The following is a 16,890-nucleotide window of genomic DNA, read 5'->3' as shown; positions in this document are numbered from 1 at the left end:
GCCTCTCCGTCCGTAACATATGTACATCCGAACCGTTAACGAACAAAATAAAAAAGTCACCGAGCACGACAGTTTCAACTTTACGCCCACCCACGCGCGTACTCTCCGAACGATAATAACACTCGTGGGTGTACCTCCTCCCAGCTGCACGAGCTATGGTGCACGTTGGAAAAAAAAGAAAAGAAAAGAAATAACAATAATAAAAACAAAAGGATAGAAAAATGATCGGCAGCGTCTTCGTGGCGTAATCGCACGCATACCTGTAAATATATATATAATGTATACATAGAGATACGCGGGTATATCCTACTCATATATGCACCGGTGTACACAAGAGCCTCTGCCATAAAGTATTGCGCAAAAAGTGTACGTAGGATCTCCTGACTTGTGCAGAAGCAGCATATACGTTTGTAATAATATTTCTGCCCTCGAGGACGAGAGCCGGCGCGTATAAATGAACTCGATGATTACGCTACGATGCGCGCATGTATATATATGGTATGTATATCGCGTCCAAGACGTCACACGAGGGGGAGGAGTAATTAGCGACCGAGCTGCGCCCTCCACTTTTAAAAATAATGACGGTGACCACTGGTACAGTATATTTTTACTGCTGCGTTTCGTGAGCTTCGACTAATATATAATGCACGGAGGCTCTTCAGTCTAGCTCCTCGTAATTACGTCCGAGACTAATATTGCGGTGAGGATTACGAAGGTATCAATGAATTTTGAGGGTCGATCGGCCATTGAAAAAAGCTCAGGACATTGGCACACATTGGATTCATTTTTTTTTAATATCAACTTAATCTTCATAAGTAAATTTGATCGATCGATATTTCATTTGTAGATGGGTATGTCTGTCAAGTTACCTATCAACTCTTTTTTATGGCCATTTTTCGAAGGCCCTTTTTCTCAAAATTTTACGCTCGATCTTGTTGAAATTTACAGTTTATAGTACGTATTGGAGCCTATGAAGCTCGAATTTTATTAAAATTTCTAGTCATGGATGATGTATCATGAAATATCGAAAAAAAAATGGTCCTAAAAACGTGGTTTTATGTTATTTACTCAAAAACTACCGGACTGATTGTTGTTTCATATATCTTATAATATAACATTTTTATCCTTAAAAACACCTTTATAAAAATATTTTCCAGCGTTCCTCGCAAGATGCGCAAATACGCATGATTACCAATTTTTATTTATTATTATTTTTCGTTACCATCAAGGTAGACACGGATCCACGTTTAAACAAAATACGTTGTTTGTGGTTCTGTTATTGAAAAAAAAAAAAAAAAAAAAAATTTAAGGTATCAGTTAACATGATTTTTTACCATCTTTCGGCTAATTCTACCCATAGCTATACATACATGTGTATACCAATTTACGCGCATAATCGGCGTTTCGCAATCGCGCTCCGTACGGCATGCACGAGTGATATACGGACAAGTGCAAGCTTGTTATTATACACGTGAACACGAGGACGAGGTCTCTGGGGAAAAGAGGGGCCTCCTCCGCCCCGCCCGAGCTAATGTACCCTGCGCTGTGCCGCCGATGGTCAGCCTTTGGCTTGTCTATTGTCTCGCTGCTCCTTTATAAAAAGAGCGCGTTATCGCTACGAGACCCAAAGACACGCGTCCGACTTCTTCTTCTTCGGCTCTGCTCGCAAAGTCACTTTTCCGACGTTCTTACAATATACCATTGTTGTACTTGCTTACCTGTTGGTCGGTTGGGCGAGACGACGCTCCGTGCATCAGTTCCTCTTTGACTAAATCAGCCGATCCAGCAATGGCCCGAAGCTCCAAGCTCGTGAGTCGATTTACCAATTATCCACATATATATGTATTTTTTAATTTTTTTTTATTTTTAGCACATTATTGATATTTTCGTGCACCACCTTGGGAAGTTTTTTTTTTTTTTTTTTTTTTTTTTTTTCGATATGTTATTGAAATCAGGCGGAAAGGCACGAAGATAAATTAGTGCTGCACTCCTTGTCGCGTGTCCAGAACAACACTTCAGTGTCATCTTCGGACCACTGCATGCAAATGAACGGCGAGAATTATAATAAATACTTAACGATCCAAGGTCGATTGCGCAAACGACTTTCATAATTTGTTGCGTTTTGGTATCGTGTATACGTATATGCAGGTGCACCTTTTGAAAATAAAGGGTAGAGTAATTTCTTCGATAAATTATATATCACGGGTGGAAAAATGCGTGGGCGTGTTTATTTTTGTACTGCATTAAATTGGATGGTTGTGTTGCCTTTGGTACGCGCAGATGGTGGCGATTTTGCTCGTTGCCCTGTTGTCGTTGGTGTCGGCCAAGCCTAGTTACTTCGGAGGTCTGGGATACTACGGAGGTCTCGGCTACTACGGCTATCCGTCCTACTACCGGTACCCCTACTTTGGCTACGGTGTCGGATATGGCTATGGCTATGGATACGGTGAGTATACACCAATTCATACTTGGGCACAATTGCCTATTTTCCTGTAAAAATTGCATTTTTTTCTGCTAAAAACATCACGATTCGTGGTACTATATCTACTGAAAGAAAAAAAAATTGTTTACTGGTGGATGAATGCAACACATGTTAGATATTACAGTTCATTGCTAAGTACTTGGAATTAAATATTTAAATGCTTGGACTATTTTTTTCTTTTAATTTGTCTTTTCTGTCAAACTACAATACGTTGTTCTTAATTTGTGAAGCCACGTTATTTATTTATTTATTATTATTTTTTTTTTTTTTTTCAAGCAAATGCATCAATTTTTTTTTTTTTCTTCATTCAAGTAAATTGTCAAACGAGTTGAGTTTTTTTTTTTTTTTTTATAAAATATCGACGTTGCAGTTGATTCAAAATTGTTGACGAAAAATCGACTATTTCAGGCTACCCCTACTACGGATACGGTGGATACTTGATTTAACGAGAGCTCCGACGAATCCTTCAGCAAACATGTCCATCGTAATGAGCCCGACACGCCTCGACCCTCGGCTGCAGTCCGACACGATTGACGAGTCACGCAAACCAACCTCTGAGCTTCTTTTTTTTTTTTTTTTACATACCTGTCTTCTGTTGTTTGCACAATATCGCTTCATTTTGTACGTGAAAGTTTGTTACCTTTTTTTTTTTCAATAAAAGTACAATGCATGTTGTTGAACGCGTTTTAATATCCCATACGCTGTACCGGTTTTGTGCGCTAATTTCGCAACCGAGACACGAAAAGACGGTAAGCTCGGGTAAAAATGTTATCCCCGAAAACAGTCGGAATCCCAATGATGCAGGAAAAAAAAACTCCGTGATTACACTTTTATTTATAGAACAGTCCCCTTCTCGCGTGACGAAATCGAAAATTAAATTCTATCGCTCGAAATCCATCGTAAGAAAATATTATATATACGTATGTGTCCACGCACGCAGTCCGAATAATAAAACGCTCCCGTAATTGCAATAATCATTCGAACAAGCAACGATGATGAACCCCACGTTTGTGTGGACACTTGCTTTTTGCGCAATCGAAATTTCGTCACTGATATTATAACAGGTATGATAAGCAAAGCGAAAAAAAAAAGATCCCCGAGATGCTTCGGAACTGCATGCAAATACCGTACTTTGTATTTCAACGGAAAAAGAAAAAAAGTCTGAATTACAATAACCAAATCAAGAAATTAAATTCATGAAGGAAAAAAAAAAGGAAAAAGGATGGCGGGCTCGGGCAAAAGTCGTAAAAAAAAGGTATTCTGGAAAAAGTCACCGTCCTTGATCGGGGGGGGGGGGATTTTTTTTCAAAACCCGTAGACTCCAAGGTCCCGCGTTTCCGAGAAGATGGCAGCCGAACCTTTTTCCCCGTCGCTACTTATACATCTCTCGATTAAAAAAAAAATCTCGCATCGCTGCCCATCGACAAGGCACACTTTGGAATGGCCCGAGGCTACGTTTTGCCGAGCATGCGCGCGCTTTGGGCATTAGTTGACATCGAGACGGTATTTAACAAATGCCGCATCCACGCTTGAGTTATCGCACCAAAGTCCCGATTAACTATATCCACGAACATCGAGACGCGTAATTTCGACACTAGATCTACATCATAGCGCCATCGTACAAGTTGGATCGAAACAATTTCTCTCTCTCTCTCTCTTTTTCAGGCACCTAAACAAGAAATTCATCGATAAACGACCCACTCGTCAAACCCTCCTCAAGTTTTTATAATCCCTTGCTCGAAAAGGAAGATCGTGTTTTATTTCGATATGCAAACGATGAGCTCTTTTCAATATTTATCATATTATCTAATGCACTTACAGCTTCACCGCTGATGCAACGAGTGTGAAACAATGCATGTACGACACTTTCTCCATCATCTGGTAACGCACACTCGTAATGCGAAATGGCGATGAAAAAAAAAAAAAAAAAAAAAAAAAAAAACAAACACCAATAATTTAAACAGTAATTTGTTTACCTGATATTATTTTTATCCAACAAATTGTGAGCGCGGATTGTTTAAAATTTACGGCCAAAAGAGTGAATAATAAAGTACACGAGCGGAGAGGACGCGGAGAGGCGATTTTCTCGGATAAACTTGTAACGTCGGAGTGCGGTGAAAGGCGAAGCTGCAGAGGCGGCACGACCCTTTGGTTGGGAAAAATTTCAAGAAGGTCAAGTGAAACGATTTGATTTTAACGACGCGAATATAAGCAGGTAAAACGATGGCCGTATGGATTTTTTCTCTCTCTCTCTCTCTTCGCGTACTCACACCGGGAACAATCGCTCGATAAAAACGTGTTGCGGCGTTGTGAGTATCGTACGTACGACTCATTTTACCACGGATGATAAAAACCGTATTCAATCATTCCCAGATTGAAAAGTCAGCAACACTTTATCCGCTAATTAATTATCCCGATGGTGAGGAATTTTTCCACTGATTGGCTTATTTGCCTGGGGGAGCGTAAAAAAAAACATTCATTTGCAATAATTTTATAACGCGCGTGCGTTGGGGATATAAATTTTTCAATGCACGTAACCCACGTATACGTTATATTATATACAAATACGCGATCGAGGTTGCGTGCGCGCATCGACACGAGACACAAGAAAGTTATGACGAATGACCGATTAGCTCCATCAATCTCCGATAACTAGGCTTAAACCAGAGCCAACGTGCAACATCGATACATTTGGCGTAAATTTTTTGCAACAGGTAACATATCAATCATGCCCCTTTGTCCTCGTCCCGGTAAGTAATTAGACATTCGAGCAGAGCGCCCCTGAGGGTGGGTACGTAAAAGTTTTCGTCACCGTGACCATTTGCCAAATACGTGATAAACTTTACAGCAACATCGAAAGCGAGAGTTCTACACTCATCTTTGGCTGAAGTGCCAACGAAAGTGTCAACTATACAACTCTATGGCGATAAAACAAAACAAAACGACTGAAAGACGATTAAATCGTTACTTTGCTCTGCCGATATTGGATCGTGTACTTATATAAAACATCAGTCTGGTTGACAAGCTGTAGAACATTTCCACAATCCTGTTGGTCGGACCGATGCCTGCGGTTAACGCGCGAGTGCACGGTGAGCCTGTACGTTTCTCTATCTGTTATTCAAACACGCGCGTCCGACTTCAAATTCTTCATAATGTATGGGCTGTTGCTGTAATACGCAAACAAATGCAACTTTAACGTGGAGAGGATGTTGGATAGATATGGGTAGCCCGAACGGGTCGATCGGCGCATTGGTCAAACAGTTTCGTGTGGGTATATCCAAGTCAAGTTGATCAATGTAAATTTTGATGTTTTCGATCGTGCTTATACGTGCATTTATGTTTGTAAACAGAGACTTGAATTGATGATTTTCACTGGGATAAATAGCGCCGGTATGCCATTGGGTACGTAACTCACGATCTTTGGAAACTACGTGTCCTTTATCCGAACCCATAAATATACGTACGTGGAAACTTTTATTTATGCCATTACATTTTTTTGTTCCACTATAAAAAGATTTTTATCCACATTTATTAATGATAGCATGAGCGTATTACACGGTATTGATAATTTTGCTATTTATATATATATATACGAATAATATCATTAAAACGCCCAAATTTCGATGATGCTAGTACATTCTGATTCCACAGTGCCATAAGGAGCTAAAAAAAGACCTCGAGATAATAAAATGGTGAATGTAATTTCGGAAATCCCGAGAGCAAAGTAGATTTTTGGCACACGCGCGCTAACGCCCCGTCCAAACACTTAACGCGTTGAAACGTCCCGCAATAAATCGCAAGTGTTCCTTCGAGCGTCAAAACACAATCGTCGAATAAACTCAGGCGCCAGTACCTGTGTTTTACAACGAGGAAAGGATGATTCGAGCTCGTAGTCTTTTGCGGCCCATTGTGTTAGCTGCTGGAATCGTTGGGATGGAAATTAGCATTCTGATGTTGCACGCCAACTTTTACAATGATGCATGATTTGCCCGTTTGGCGATGTATGCTGATTCGTTGCCAACTTGGGTGTTTACAGTTATTTTGTGGGAAATTACGGTGCGCCGTTAGATGTTCGCTAATCGTTGTGTCGTGTAGCTATTCAAGTTGCATAAAAACTTGTAGGATATTAAAAATATGTCCCGCAGCTTGTAAAACATTAGATTAGCGGAAATATACGCAAAGGAGCGTTTGGACAATTTTGTGCTTTTTTTCTCGTTCTTCCGTTGTCACTTGGCTTGGGTGCTCGGTACTAGCAACTTTGTCGAGCCACAATTGTTACAGAATATTAATTTATTGTGAAATTTTACAACTACGTAAGTAGAATCAAAATTTCCCCAAATTTGAGATTTTTTTTTTTTTTTTACGTGGGTACACGATTTTCCGAATGTTTTTCATCTACGAATACAAATGGCAACATTAAGGCTTTACAAAATGTGTGTTTTTCACAACAAAAACGAGGGTAAGTCGATAAAATCACGCACACACGGGGGGATTTTACGTGATTTTAAATTCAACATGAAGTGTAGGTATAAGTATATTAATATTATTGAAAATCACTCCGCGTTTCGACACGTTGAATTTTTAATAACCATTTGTAGTTAAATGAACAACTCGGCCGAGCCTTGCTTCCGTACTCAATCGTACACATTCAATTATTTGCATTAACAGTACCTGACATTAGCCCATCTGCCGCTATGGGGGAAAAAAAAAGGTCAGAACCATCGAAAAAGAGGTCGTCCTAGAGATTTACGGTATAATCGCTCCTCCGGTGACCCGAGATTTTACAGACCAACTCGCCACAATTATATATATATAAAGTGGCAATTAGTAGGCCCTCGCAGAGAAACCCAATACGCGAGAGAGAGAGAGAGAGAGTGAGTGTATACACAACGAGCAATCATCATCATCATCATTATCATCATCTCCGATGGTCACTCGTGTATACCTTTCTTCGCCCCCACTCTCAGCGAGTAGGCGCCGCTGGGATTCTGCTACCGCCGCTTGTGGCATATTATCCCAGGCCTATGGTAATAATAATCGCGCCTCTCTGATGGACCATTGGAGGCTTCTTCGTCTTTCCTCCACTCGTGGCGGGCCCCACTCCTCCCCGATCGGCCGCTGCGCGGGTGAATCCTATAAATGCCCGATCACGCGGGTTCACGAAGAAGTTGACTCCCGGGACTCCTCATCCCGCGAGACATGTTTTCGTTTTAACACTCGGACGCACGTGTGCAACACAGTGAGAACGAGGGAATCACGAAACGAGACAAATAAAAACAAAAGGGAAGAACAACGATGGCGGTAAGTAGTGCAGCCCTCGACGCGCGAGTGATCGAATCTTGTCTATACGTAGCGCGACTTTGGTGACTAACGGACAAGTGAATATTACGTACACATGCATATACAATCATACGTTTTCTTTTCAAGTGCATCGAGCTCTTGTTTTCCCTCCCTCGTGGGTGATCACCCCGTGACTTTTCAATCGAGTAGCCTCGGGGCACTCTGATCTCATTATCCCTGCCCAAGAACACCCTGTATACACACGTTTTCGCCCGGGAAATGAGAGAATTTGTATTGCTCTGCTGTTTCATTGGCAATTTCTTCTCTCTGCTCTATTTTCTTTGCTGTTTCTTCCGGTTCTTCGTTACCCTGTGCGTGAGCATCTTCATCATTAACTTTCACGATTACGATCAAAAAGTATTGAATCTGCTGAAATCCTCGCGCTTTGCCAGCTGAGTTTTTTTTTTCTACAATTCCATTTTCCGATTGAATGGCAACATTTTAGCCTAGAGTTGTACGGAAGCGTGTATAAACTAATGCTTGCTAGGAAAAAAAAAAGTAATCAAAAGACAAGCGTGCAGATTACTTATGGTGCACTGTATAGCCTACGAGCGCGTACGATAGCCATCAAAGGTAAATAGTAAGGGTGGTTCTGGAGATCACTGAAATTTTTACTAGTATTCGGGATTACGAAAGAAAACATTTTTGTGTGCATCATAAACACATTGTTGAACAATACCACTCGTGGATTATGAATTTTTTATTGAAAAAAAAAATAAAATAAAATAAATGCAAAAGATTGATGGCAATATTCATGACGCATGATTAATTTATACGTAATATTACCACATCGCGTGTCGCGCGTTACTACCCATGATTCGTCAGTCGTATAAATTGCCTACCCGGCACAATTAATTCATCAAGCGCTTGTGAAATCTCGAATTTAAGATATTTACGGGGCTTCGGGACGCGTCTTCTCCAGTGAAAGGTCAGTCGTCGAATGAAATTGCGCAACGCGTCTCGGTGCTCGAAAAAACGAAAAAAAAAAAAAAAAAAAAAAAAAAAAAACGAAAAAAAAAATAAACGGATCATCGAATCCCGAGTGCTTTGTCACTTGCGTGAGATTTGTCGAGGAAAATCGGTAGGAGGGATAGAAACAAAAAAGGCCGCCACCGCGCCACGCTAACCAGGTGACATAATGGCACGAGCGAGTGTCGATGAGCTACGCGCGATAATCGCATTAGAGTTTCAACGCTTATCGTTTGTTGGGATGAAATTAATTTTTCTCGCAGCTGTGTGGTTGCAAAGCAAATAAACCTTTTGTTTGCGTATTACGCGCGTGCCATTTCGTTTGTGAAATTTCATACGTCCCGTAGTGTGCATAACTCAAAGAGCATTCATAATTTCAAGTGTCATTACGAAATTCGGCTTTTGTTTTGTCATCGATGTTGTATAATTATCATGCCCGGCGGCAAAAATTCGGTTGAGAATCTTTTATTTTTCTGGTCAAAAAGAACTACCGAGTCGCTCGTTTTACATTTCATAACGTTTGCAATGTACCCTCGGGCTTTTCAAAACCATAAAACACAAGCTCAGGTGTAATCGCCAACAAATTCTAAGTTGCTAATGACACTTAATTTATTTGTAAGCAATTCGTTACGTTGGAAGATTATTATGTATTTTTTATCTGAAATACTCGACTTTTTATTTTTTTTAATTTTCCTTCGACGAAAAAGAAATTAAAATTCGAACATGCATTATTCAGTTGGGTTGTTATTCCTTGGATTCAATGATGGATGAGATACGAAAAAAATATATACTTGAATAGAAAATAATTGTGGTAAGCCACTTTTTAAATTCCCCAAAATACACGTAATGACATTTACATGCCAGTTTGTTATAAATCTTTAGATTTGACAAGAACGTCTCGTCGTAATTAATTGATACGGTAAAGACGAAGGTCAATGCGACTGGTTATTGGTCGATAAAATATTCCGTTTTTTCAAGCCAGAAAGACAGAAAACAACTTTCAATTTCTTGAAGATTATGCAGGCTATGGTGTTCATGAGTAGGTGTATACCTATATACGTACGTAATATCAAATACGTACATACCATAATCCTTAAGCATCATACCCCCCTCACCGGGTCTCACGGCAACGTTTTTTTTTTTTTTTTCTTTAGCGTTTATTAACTCGTCGCTATTCATCATTTGCATTTTCTAAGATTGCTGTGGTGTAGTTTGGATAGCCTTGAAAAGGAAAGGTGTCTTTTATCGATAAGAATAAAATTAGTAAATTACTTGAAATTTGTAATTACTAAAATTACTGTACCACACGATGACACAGAATTGCGATGCTACAAATTGCCCAAAATAATAAGCCACGATAATGATTATTATAATTTTTTATAATTACTTTTAATACATACATGTCAGTGCTATATATCTCCTTTAACACTACATCAAAAGTAACTCAATTGTTCACACTAACTATTATTATTATTATAATTAAACGTTGATTGGCAGAAAGCTATAAATTAAGTCCAGCTACTCATTTGATTGTAACTTTATTTTAATGCTTGCATTTTCCATCGGAAATACTGTTATTTTACTTTATTGCAAGTTAGCTTTTTTACAAATATTACAAATATTTTTTCTTACCAGACAAACATAAGTACATATTTTTTTCATTACAAATAAAAAAAAATTTTTTTTTAATCCATTGAAATAGTAGACTTATGTCGAGTACTTATTTCGATACAAACTGAGTTAATTAAGAATTATTTGATTTTAGTTCAAATATATATGGGCCACCACTTTAGTAGTGGTTATTGCTTCATGCCATGCAGACAAAAGAACTGCACGGGAGATTGACAGCTATTCACCGAATTTGGGTTTTAATGGGTATACATACGATCGCCCAAGTCAACCATTTCCGTACCCAACGTAAGTATTAGGTTCGAGATTAAACATTATAAATCAGCAAATGTTGCACCTCTTAAAACATTGTAAATTTTTCATATTTCAGAACGGTCTCATCAATAGAACCACAACCACCTAAGGAACCATCTAGACCACAGCCACCTCGTCCACCAACTCCACCAAAGATACCAATACCACCACAACGACCTCAGCAACCAAATCCCACAACTAGACCACCACCTGAGCAACCACCATATCCTACTAGACCTCAGCCGCCACCACAACCACCTAAGCAACCACAATATCCTATTATACCTCAGCCACCACCACAACCACCTAAGCAACCATCATATCCTATTATACCTCAGCCGCCACCACAACCACCTAAGCAACCACAATATCCTATTATACCTCAGCCGCCACCACAACCACCTAAGCAACCACAATATCCTATTATACCTCAGCCACCACCACAACCACCTAAGCAACCATCATATCCTATTATACCTCAGCCGCCACCACAACCACCTAAGCAACCACAATATCCTATTATACCTCAGCCGCCACCACAACCACCTAAGCAACCACAATACCCTACTATACCTCAGCCGCCACCACAACCACCTAAGCAACCACAATATCCTATTATACCTCAGCCGCCACCACAACCACCTAAGCAACCACAATATCCTACTGTACCTCAGCCGCCACCACAACCACCTAAGCAACCATCATATCCTATTATACCTCAGCCGCCACCACAACCACCTAAGCAACCATCATATCCTATTATACCTCAGCCACCACCACAACCACCTAAGCAACCACAATATCCTACTAGACCACAGCCACCACCACAACCACCTAAGCAACCACAATATCCTATTATACCTCAGCCGCCACCACAACCACCTAAGCAACCACAATATCCTACTAGACCTCAGCCGCCACCACAACCACCTAAGCAACCACAATATCCTACTAGACCTCAGCCGCCACCACAACCACCTAAGCAACCACAATATCCTATTATACCTCAGCCGCCACCACAACCACCTAAGCAACCATCGAAACCTACACCTCCTATAAGCCCTCCATCAACGGATGGGTACATTTATTCAAAACCAAATAAGACTTTCTCCTATCCAACCACAACAACAACATCTCAACGGACCTCTACGAGTTCACCTAAACAAAGCTCAACCACCCCATCAACTGACGGTTACATTTATCCTAATCCGGATCAAACTTTCACCTATCCATCGATAGAAACAACAACGACATCCCGAAGACCGCGACCTCCTACAACAACTACCACGAGACGAACGACGTATCCAACCACAACAACATCTCAACGGACCTCTACAAATTCACCTAAACAAAGCTCAACCTCCCCGTCAACTAACGGTTACGTTTATCCTAATCCAGATCAAACTTTCACCTATCCATCGATAGAAACAACAACGACATCCCGAAGACCGCGACCTCCTACAACAACTACCACGAGACGAACGACGTATCCAACCACAACAACATCTCAACGGACCTCTACAAATTCACCTAAACAAAGCTCAACCTCCCCGTCAACTAACGGTTACGTTTATCCTAATCCGGATACAACTTTCACCTATCCATCGAAAAAAACAACAACGACATCCCCAAGACCGCGACCTCCTACAACAACTACCACGAGACGAACGACGTATCCAACACCCCCGACGTATTTACCTCCAGGCCCCCCGAGTACAACAACAACGACAACTCCACGACCAACTACATCGCCAAGAACGCGACCTCCTACAACAACTACCACGAGACGAACGACGTATCCAACACCCCCGAGTACAACAACAACAACGACAACTCCACGACCAACGACACCCCCAAGAACACGACCTCCTACAACAACTACCACGAGAAGAACGACGTATCCAACACCCCCGACATATTTACCTCCAGGCCCCCCGAGTACAACAACAACAACGACAACTCCACGACCAACTACATCGCCAAGAACGCGACCTCCTACAACAACTACCACGAGACGAACGACGTATCCAACACCCCCGAGTACAACAACAACGACAACTCCACGACCAACGACACCCCCAAGAACACGACCTCCTACAACAACTACCACGAGAAGAACGACGTATCCAACACCCCCGACATATTTACCTCCAGGCCCCCCGAGTACAACAACAACGACAACTCCACGACCAACTACATCGCCAAGAACGCGACCTCCTACAACAACTACCACGAGACGAACGACGTATCCAACACCCCCGAGTACAACAACAACAACGACAACTCCACGACCAACGACATCCCCAAGACCGCGACCTCCTACAACAACTACCACGAGACGAACGACGTATCCAACACCCCCGACATATTTACCTCCAGGCCCCCCGAGTACAACAACAACAACGACAACTCCACGACCAAAGCCATCAACCACTCAGCCACCTCAAAAATTATCTACGCGACCAAAAATACCACCCACTGGTCCAACATATTTACCTCCGCAATCCTCCACTACTACTCAGAGATATCCACCTATTCCTACTTCTACGACACCTCGGCAACCACCACGTCAAACACCTATAATTACCTCTCCCCGAACACCACCAACGACACAACCAAGTACCCGAGCCACCTATTTGCCTCCGAATCCTGATAAAAAACCTAATCCCCCACCGTCTCCAACGCCTCCACCAACTCCTAGTAGGCCATTACCGTACTTGCCACCTTCATCTCCTAGACCAAGCTATCCGACGATTCCTGTACCTCCATATCCGCCAGTAGTATACGGCAATCTGACAAAAACAACGACCACCACAAGAAGACCACCTGGTCCGCCAGCACCAGGTCCAACATTCCCTACTCCCACTAGCAGACCATATCGAGGATACAGTTACCCGATCCCCGAATTTTCGTTTGATTATCGTTAATCGTTTTTTTCAATCTACGGTTTGTTATTTTTCCTTTCAATTGATCGTAAGCTAGATACAATTGTAAAAATTTCCGTTGTATTTACGTGAAAAAAGAAAAAAAGTCGACTAGCATAATAATAAGTGATAAAAATACTCAGTACGAAGTGTCGTGAGGTTGAGTAAGTCGGCCAAATATTAAATGGGTTGTACACACGTATATGCATATGTATACACAATATGTAAATCTGACCAAGAAAGATCTAGCAAATAAACAGATGAAAACTTTTTACAAGAAAATAAAATAAAAAAATGTATTTTTATTTCAGATTTTCGCCTAAGATAATTAATTTAATCAAATAATTACTGGTCACGTAAACGATTGACCTTTCAACTCGCTTTACGGTTAGCTTGAAATTTATCAAGTAATTTCAAAATGTTTGAGTGTTATTTATTTTAATGAGGTTTTGTTAATTATTACAATGTTATGCTACGAATTATACACTTGATACTGTCATCAATGATTGAAAATGTTACGATATCATAGTATCCATCAAATAATTATGGGACCGAGAGAGACAATGATCGGAGACTTTCAAGGCAGAACGAATGGAAAAGAAAAAAAAATGTAAAACTTGTTTTATACACATGCTTGTGCTTCAATAAACAACGCGAGCAATGAAAAGTGGGCGTATCAATTTTTCTTTCTAATTTTCAACCATACTGCAACTGTTGTTTCATCAAGAAATATCTTTAATAATTCGAAAAAAAATTCTAAACGAGATGTGAAAAAGGTTTTTTTTTTTCTTTTTTTTTTTAGAATCCAGCGCATCACACGTATTTTCCATTGTTATTTTTGTAATTAAACGCAGTGGAATTTCACGGTTGCCGTAATTTCAGAGAAAAGCATCTTAAATGTACCCACCACGTGTGCACATTGCAGTAAGTAGTCCAGAACTCTCAGGCTTCTCCTTCCATGTGAAGCCTCCCCCAGACTCTGACAAAGAAAATCTCGCCTCACACGCGCCGTCTTAACAATCGTGAGATCGTTAGTAAAAACTCCCAGCGTAAAGTGTAACTTCTCAGTGTTTGGCGATGCATTGGGAAGGCATCACCATACCCACCAAAATGCGTTAAAAACCAACAAAAGTGAATTTTCAAGTTTTACGGGATCTCCCGCGATATTCGTTAATCATTGTTCGACATGTCGATGTGAGCGCAATACGTAACTGTGTCAATGGTAAGGATCACACCCCAGAGAGTATAATATAGTATGGGACTCGGTACTTGTACGAATAAAAATAAACATAAAACTTTTGAAGGACCCAAGTCGAGAAAAATCACACGCCACGAGGGATATTTTCAGTACTGGTCGGAGATCTGCCATCAGTACGTCGGAGTTTGGTCTGTACTCTGATTACAGCGACCACTACAAATTCGACACGTACGGCAACACAATTCGCAAATTCGTCATTGGAGTCATGGTTGTTGTCTCCGTGATATTGGTAAGTACCTATATATGTATGTCGATAAGCACTGCCCAACGCGAAAATTTCACCGCAAGAGAGAAGGAAAAAAAAAAAAAAAAAAAAAGAAGCAGCCTAATAGTTTTGCGAGCCGTGTTTACTCGCATTAAAGAGCCAAAAAACTTATTTTCACCAAAGTCGCGCTATGCACAATCTCGGCTGGCTGCACGCATGACGGCCCAAGCGGCAAGCCACTTACGCGTTCTCTCCACACGCGTATATGTATACAATACACGTTAATGGGGCACAAGTAGCCAGAGAGAGAGAGCCAACAATCTCGCGCGATAGAAAGGAGGCGTCCGCTCCTAGGGGTTAATAACTACTTAATTTATGCGATGCACTCGCTTGTACACATGTGGTGTAAATATGTTATACGGTTTTTCGGCAGATCGGCATATTCCTGTACGACTTTGCGTCGAGCGCCTCGGTGAGCAGCAAAGCCAGCCAGGAGACGAAGCACATCTACGTCCTGCAGAATAGTCTGAGGAAGGGCCTGGCCGTGACGAAAAGGCCCAACGCCACGCTCCCACCCAGCGTGTACATCGTCAACACGAGCAGGGAGACGCTCTTCGAGGATCGCTCGGATGACGCTCGGAAGGTCGAGTTCGAGACCGCGCTGCCCGATAATGAGACCCGCGAGCAGAGGATGGCTACCGACGAGCACGACCTGGTGGAGTCGAGGGCGCAGAATTTGGAGAACTTCAAGCACCGCGGTGGCCTTGTGAAGCGCCTCCACGAACAAAGCGACGTCTTCGACAACCACGCGATCGACTACCGAGTCAAGTGAGGAAACGCCGAACGAGTGGCGAGTTTGACTTTTTTAAATAACGATTTTCGTGTTTTTCAACACCAGTAGGCTCAAGGTGCCGTCGGGGATGGTCGACGAGGATAGTAGCGACGAGGAGACCCACCGGGGGATTCCGTTCAGGTTCGAGCTGAAGGGCCCGCACCCGGCGTCGTTCAAGCGGCTCAAGTACCCCCAGCTCGGTCAATACCGTTACCACCCGCACGCGACGAGGAACATCCAGGACGTGATAAAGTACCTGGTGAGCGACCCGGACACTCTCAATCGGGGCTTCAAGTTCACGGGGTTCTACGTGAATCCGAAAAAGTACGACAGCGGCCATCCGGATATAGGGGTCGTGGCGATGAACGGCGACAGGTCGGAGGAGCAGGAGAGCGCCGGTTACGCCGTTGGTGCCGATCCGCTGTACCAGTACAAGCCGAAACACCCCACCGACGTCAACCTGCTCGCTACCTCGAACTTCAGGTGAGACGCGCTACTACCTACATGGTTTTTTTTTTTTTTTTTTTTTTAAGTTTATTTGGGACTGTGGAGTATTTAGTGAGAGCCACCACAACCTGTGCTGTATCATTTGGACACGTAATCGGTGGGTGGCACTTTGAATCTTTCGTACAACGTGTAACAAGGTTCGAACAGATATAATAATTCTTACTGTTTGTATGTTTTTAAAGGGATTACTTTATTGGATGAAATGGATGTAGTTTGATTTTACGTGTTCAAGCTATAAGTTGAACAGTGACATATTCTATTGAAAAAAAAAAAAAACTGGGATTTTATCACCATTTTTAAGAACCATGTGGTTGATTGAGACAAAATCATGTGGTAAATGACTAAAACCACATGGTTTTCTCGATAGAGTACCTCGTTCATTGTTTACGAATAATTTTTTTGTATCAGAGATAAAAATGTCCTTGCTCCAAAATCGAAGGAAAAAAAAAA

General features: G+C 41.6%; 1 protein-coding gene across 1 annotated transcript; it reads left to right on the top strand.

Annotated features, from left to right (window-relative positions):
• Positions 1-1,690: 1,690 nt before the first annotated feature.
• On the top strand, positions 1,691-3,035 carry LOC106638384 (uncharacterized). Its single transcript, XM_014351507.3, has 3 exons — positions 1,691-1,809; positions 2,281-2,446; positions 2,891-3,035. The coding sequence occupies exons 1-3, from the start codon at positions 1,789-1,791 to the stop codon at positions 2,926-2,928; spliced, it is 225 nt and encodes a 74-aa protein (XP_014206993.1). The 5' UTR covers positions 1,691-1,788; the 3' UTR covers positions 2,929-3,035.
• Positions 3,036-16,890: the final 13,855 nt, after the last annotated feature.

This window comes from Copidosoma floridanum, unplaced genomic scaffold, assembly GCF_036245765.1.
Source record: "Copidosoma floridanum isolate Cflo_tuat_1 unplaced genomic scaffold, Cflo_Japanese_pri ptg000019l, whole genome shotgun sequence".
In the NCBI taxonomy this organism is placed as follows: Eukaryota; Metazoa; Arthropoda; class Insecta; order Hymenoptera; family Encyrtidae; genus Copidosoma; species Copidosoma floridanum.
The sequence above is the reverse complement of the archived record's forward strand: the minus strand, read 5'-3'. Positions and strand labels throughout refer to the sequence as shown.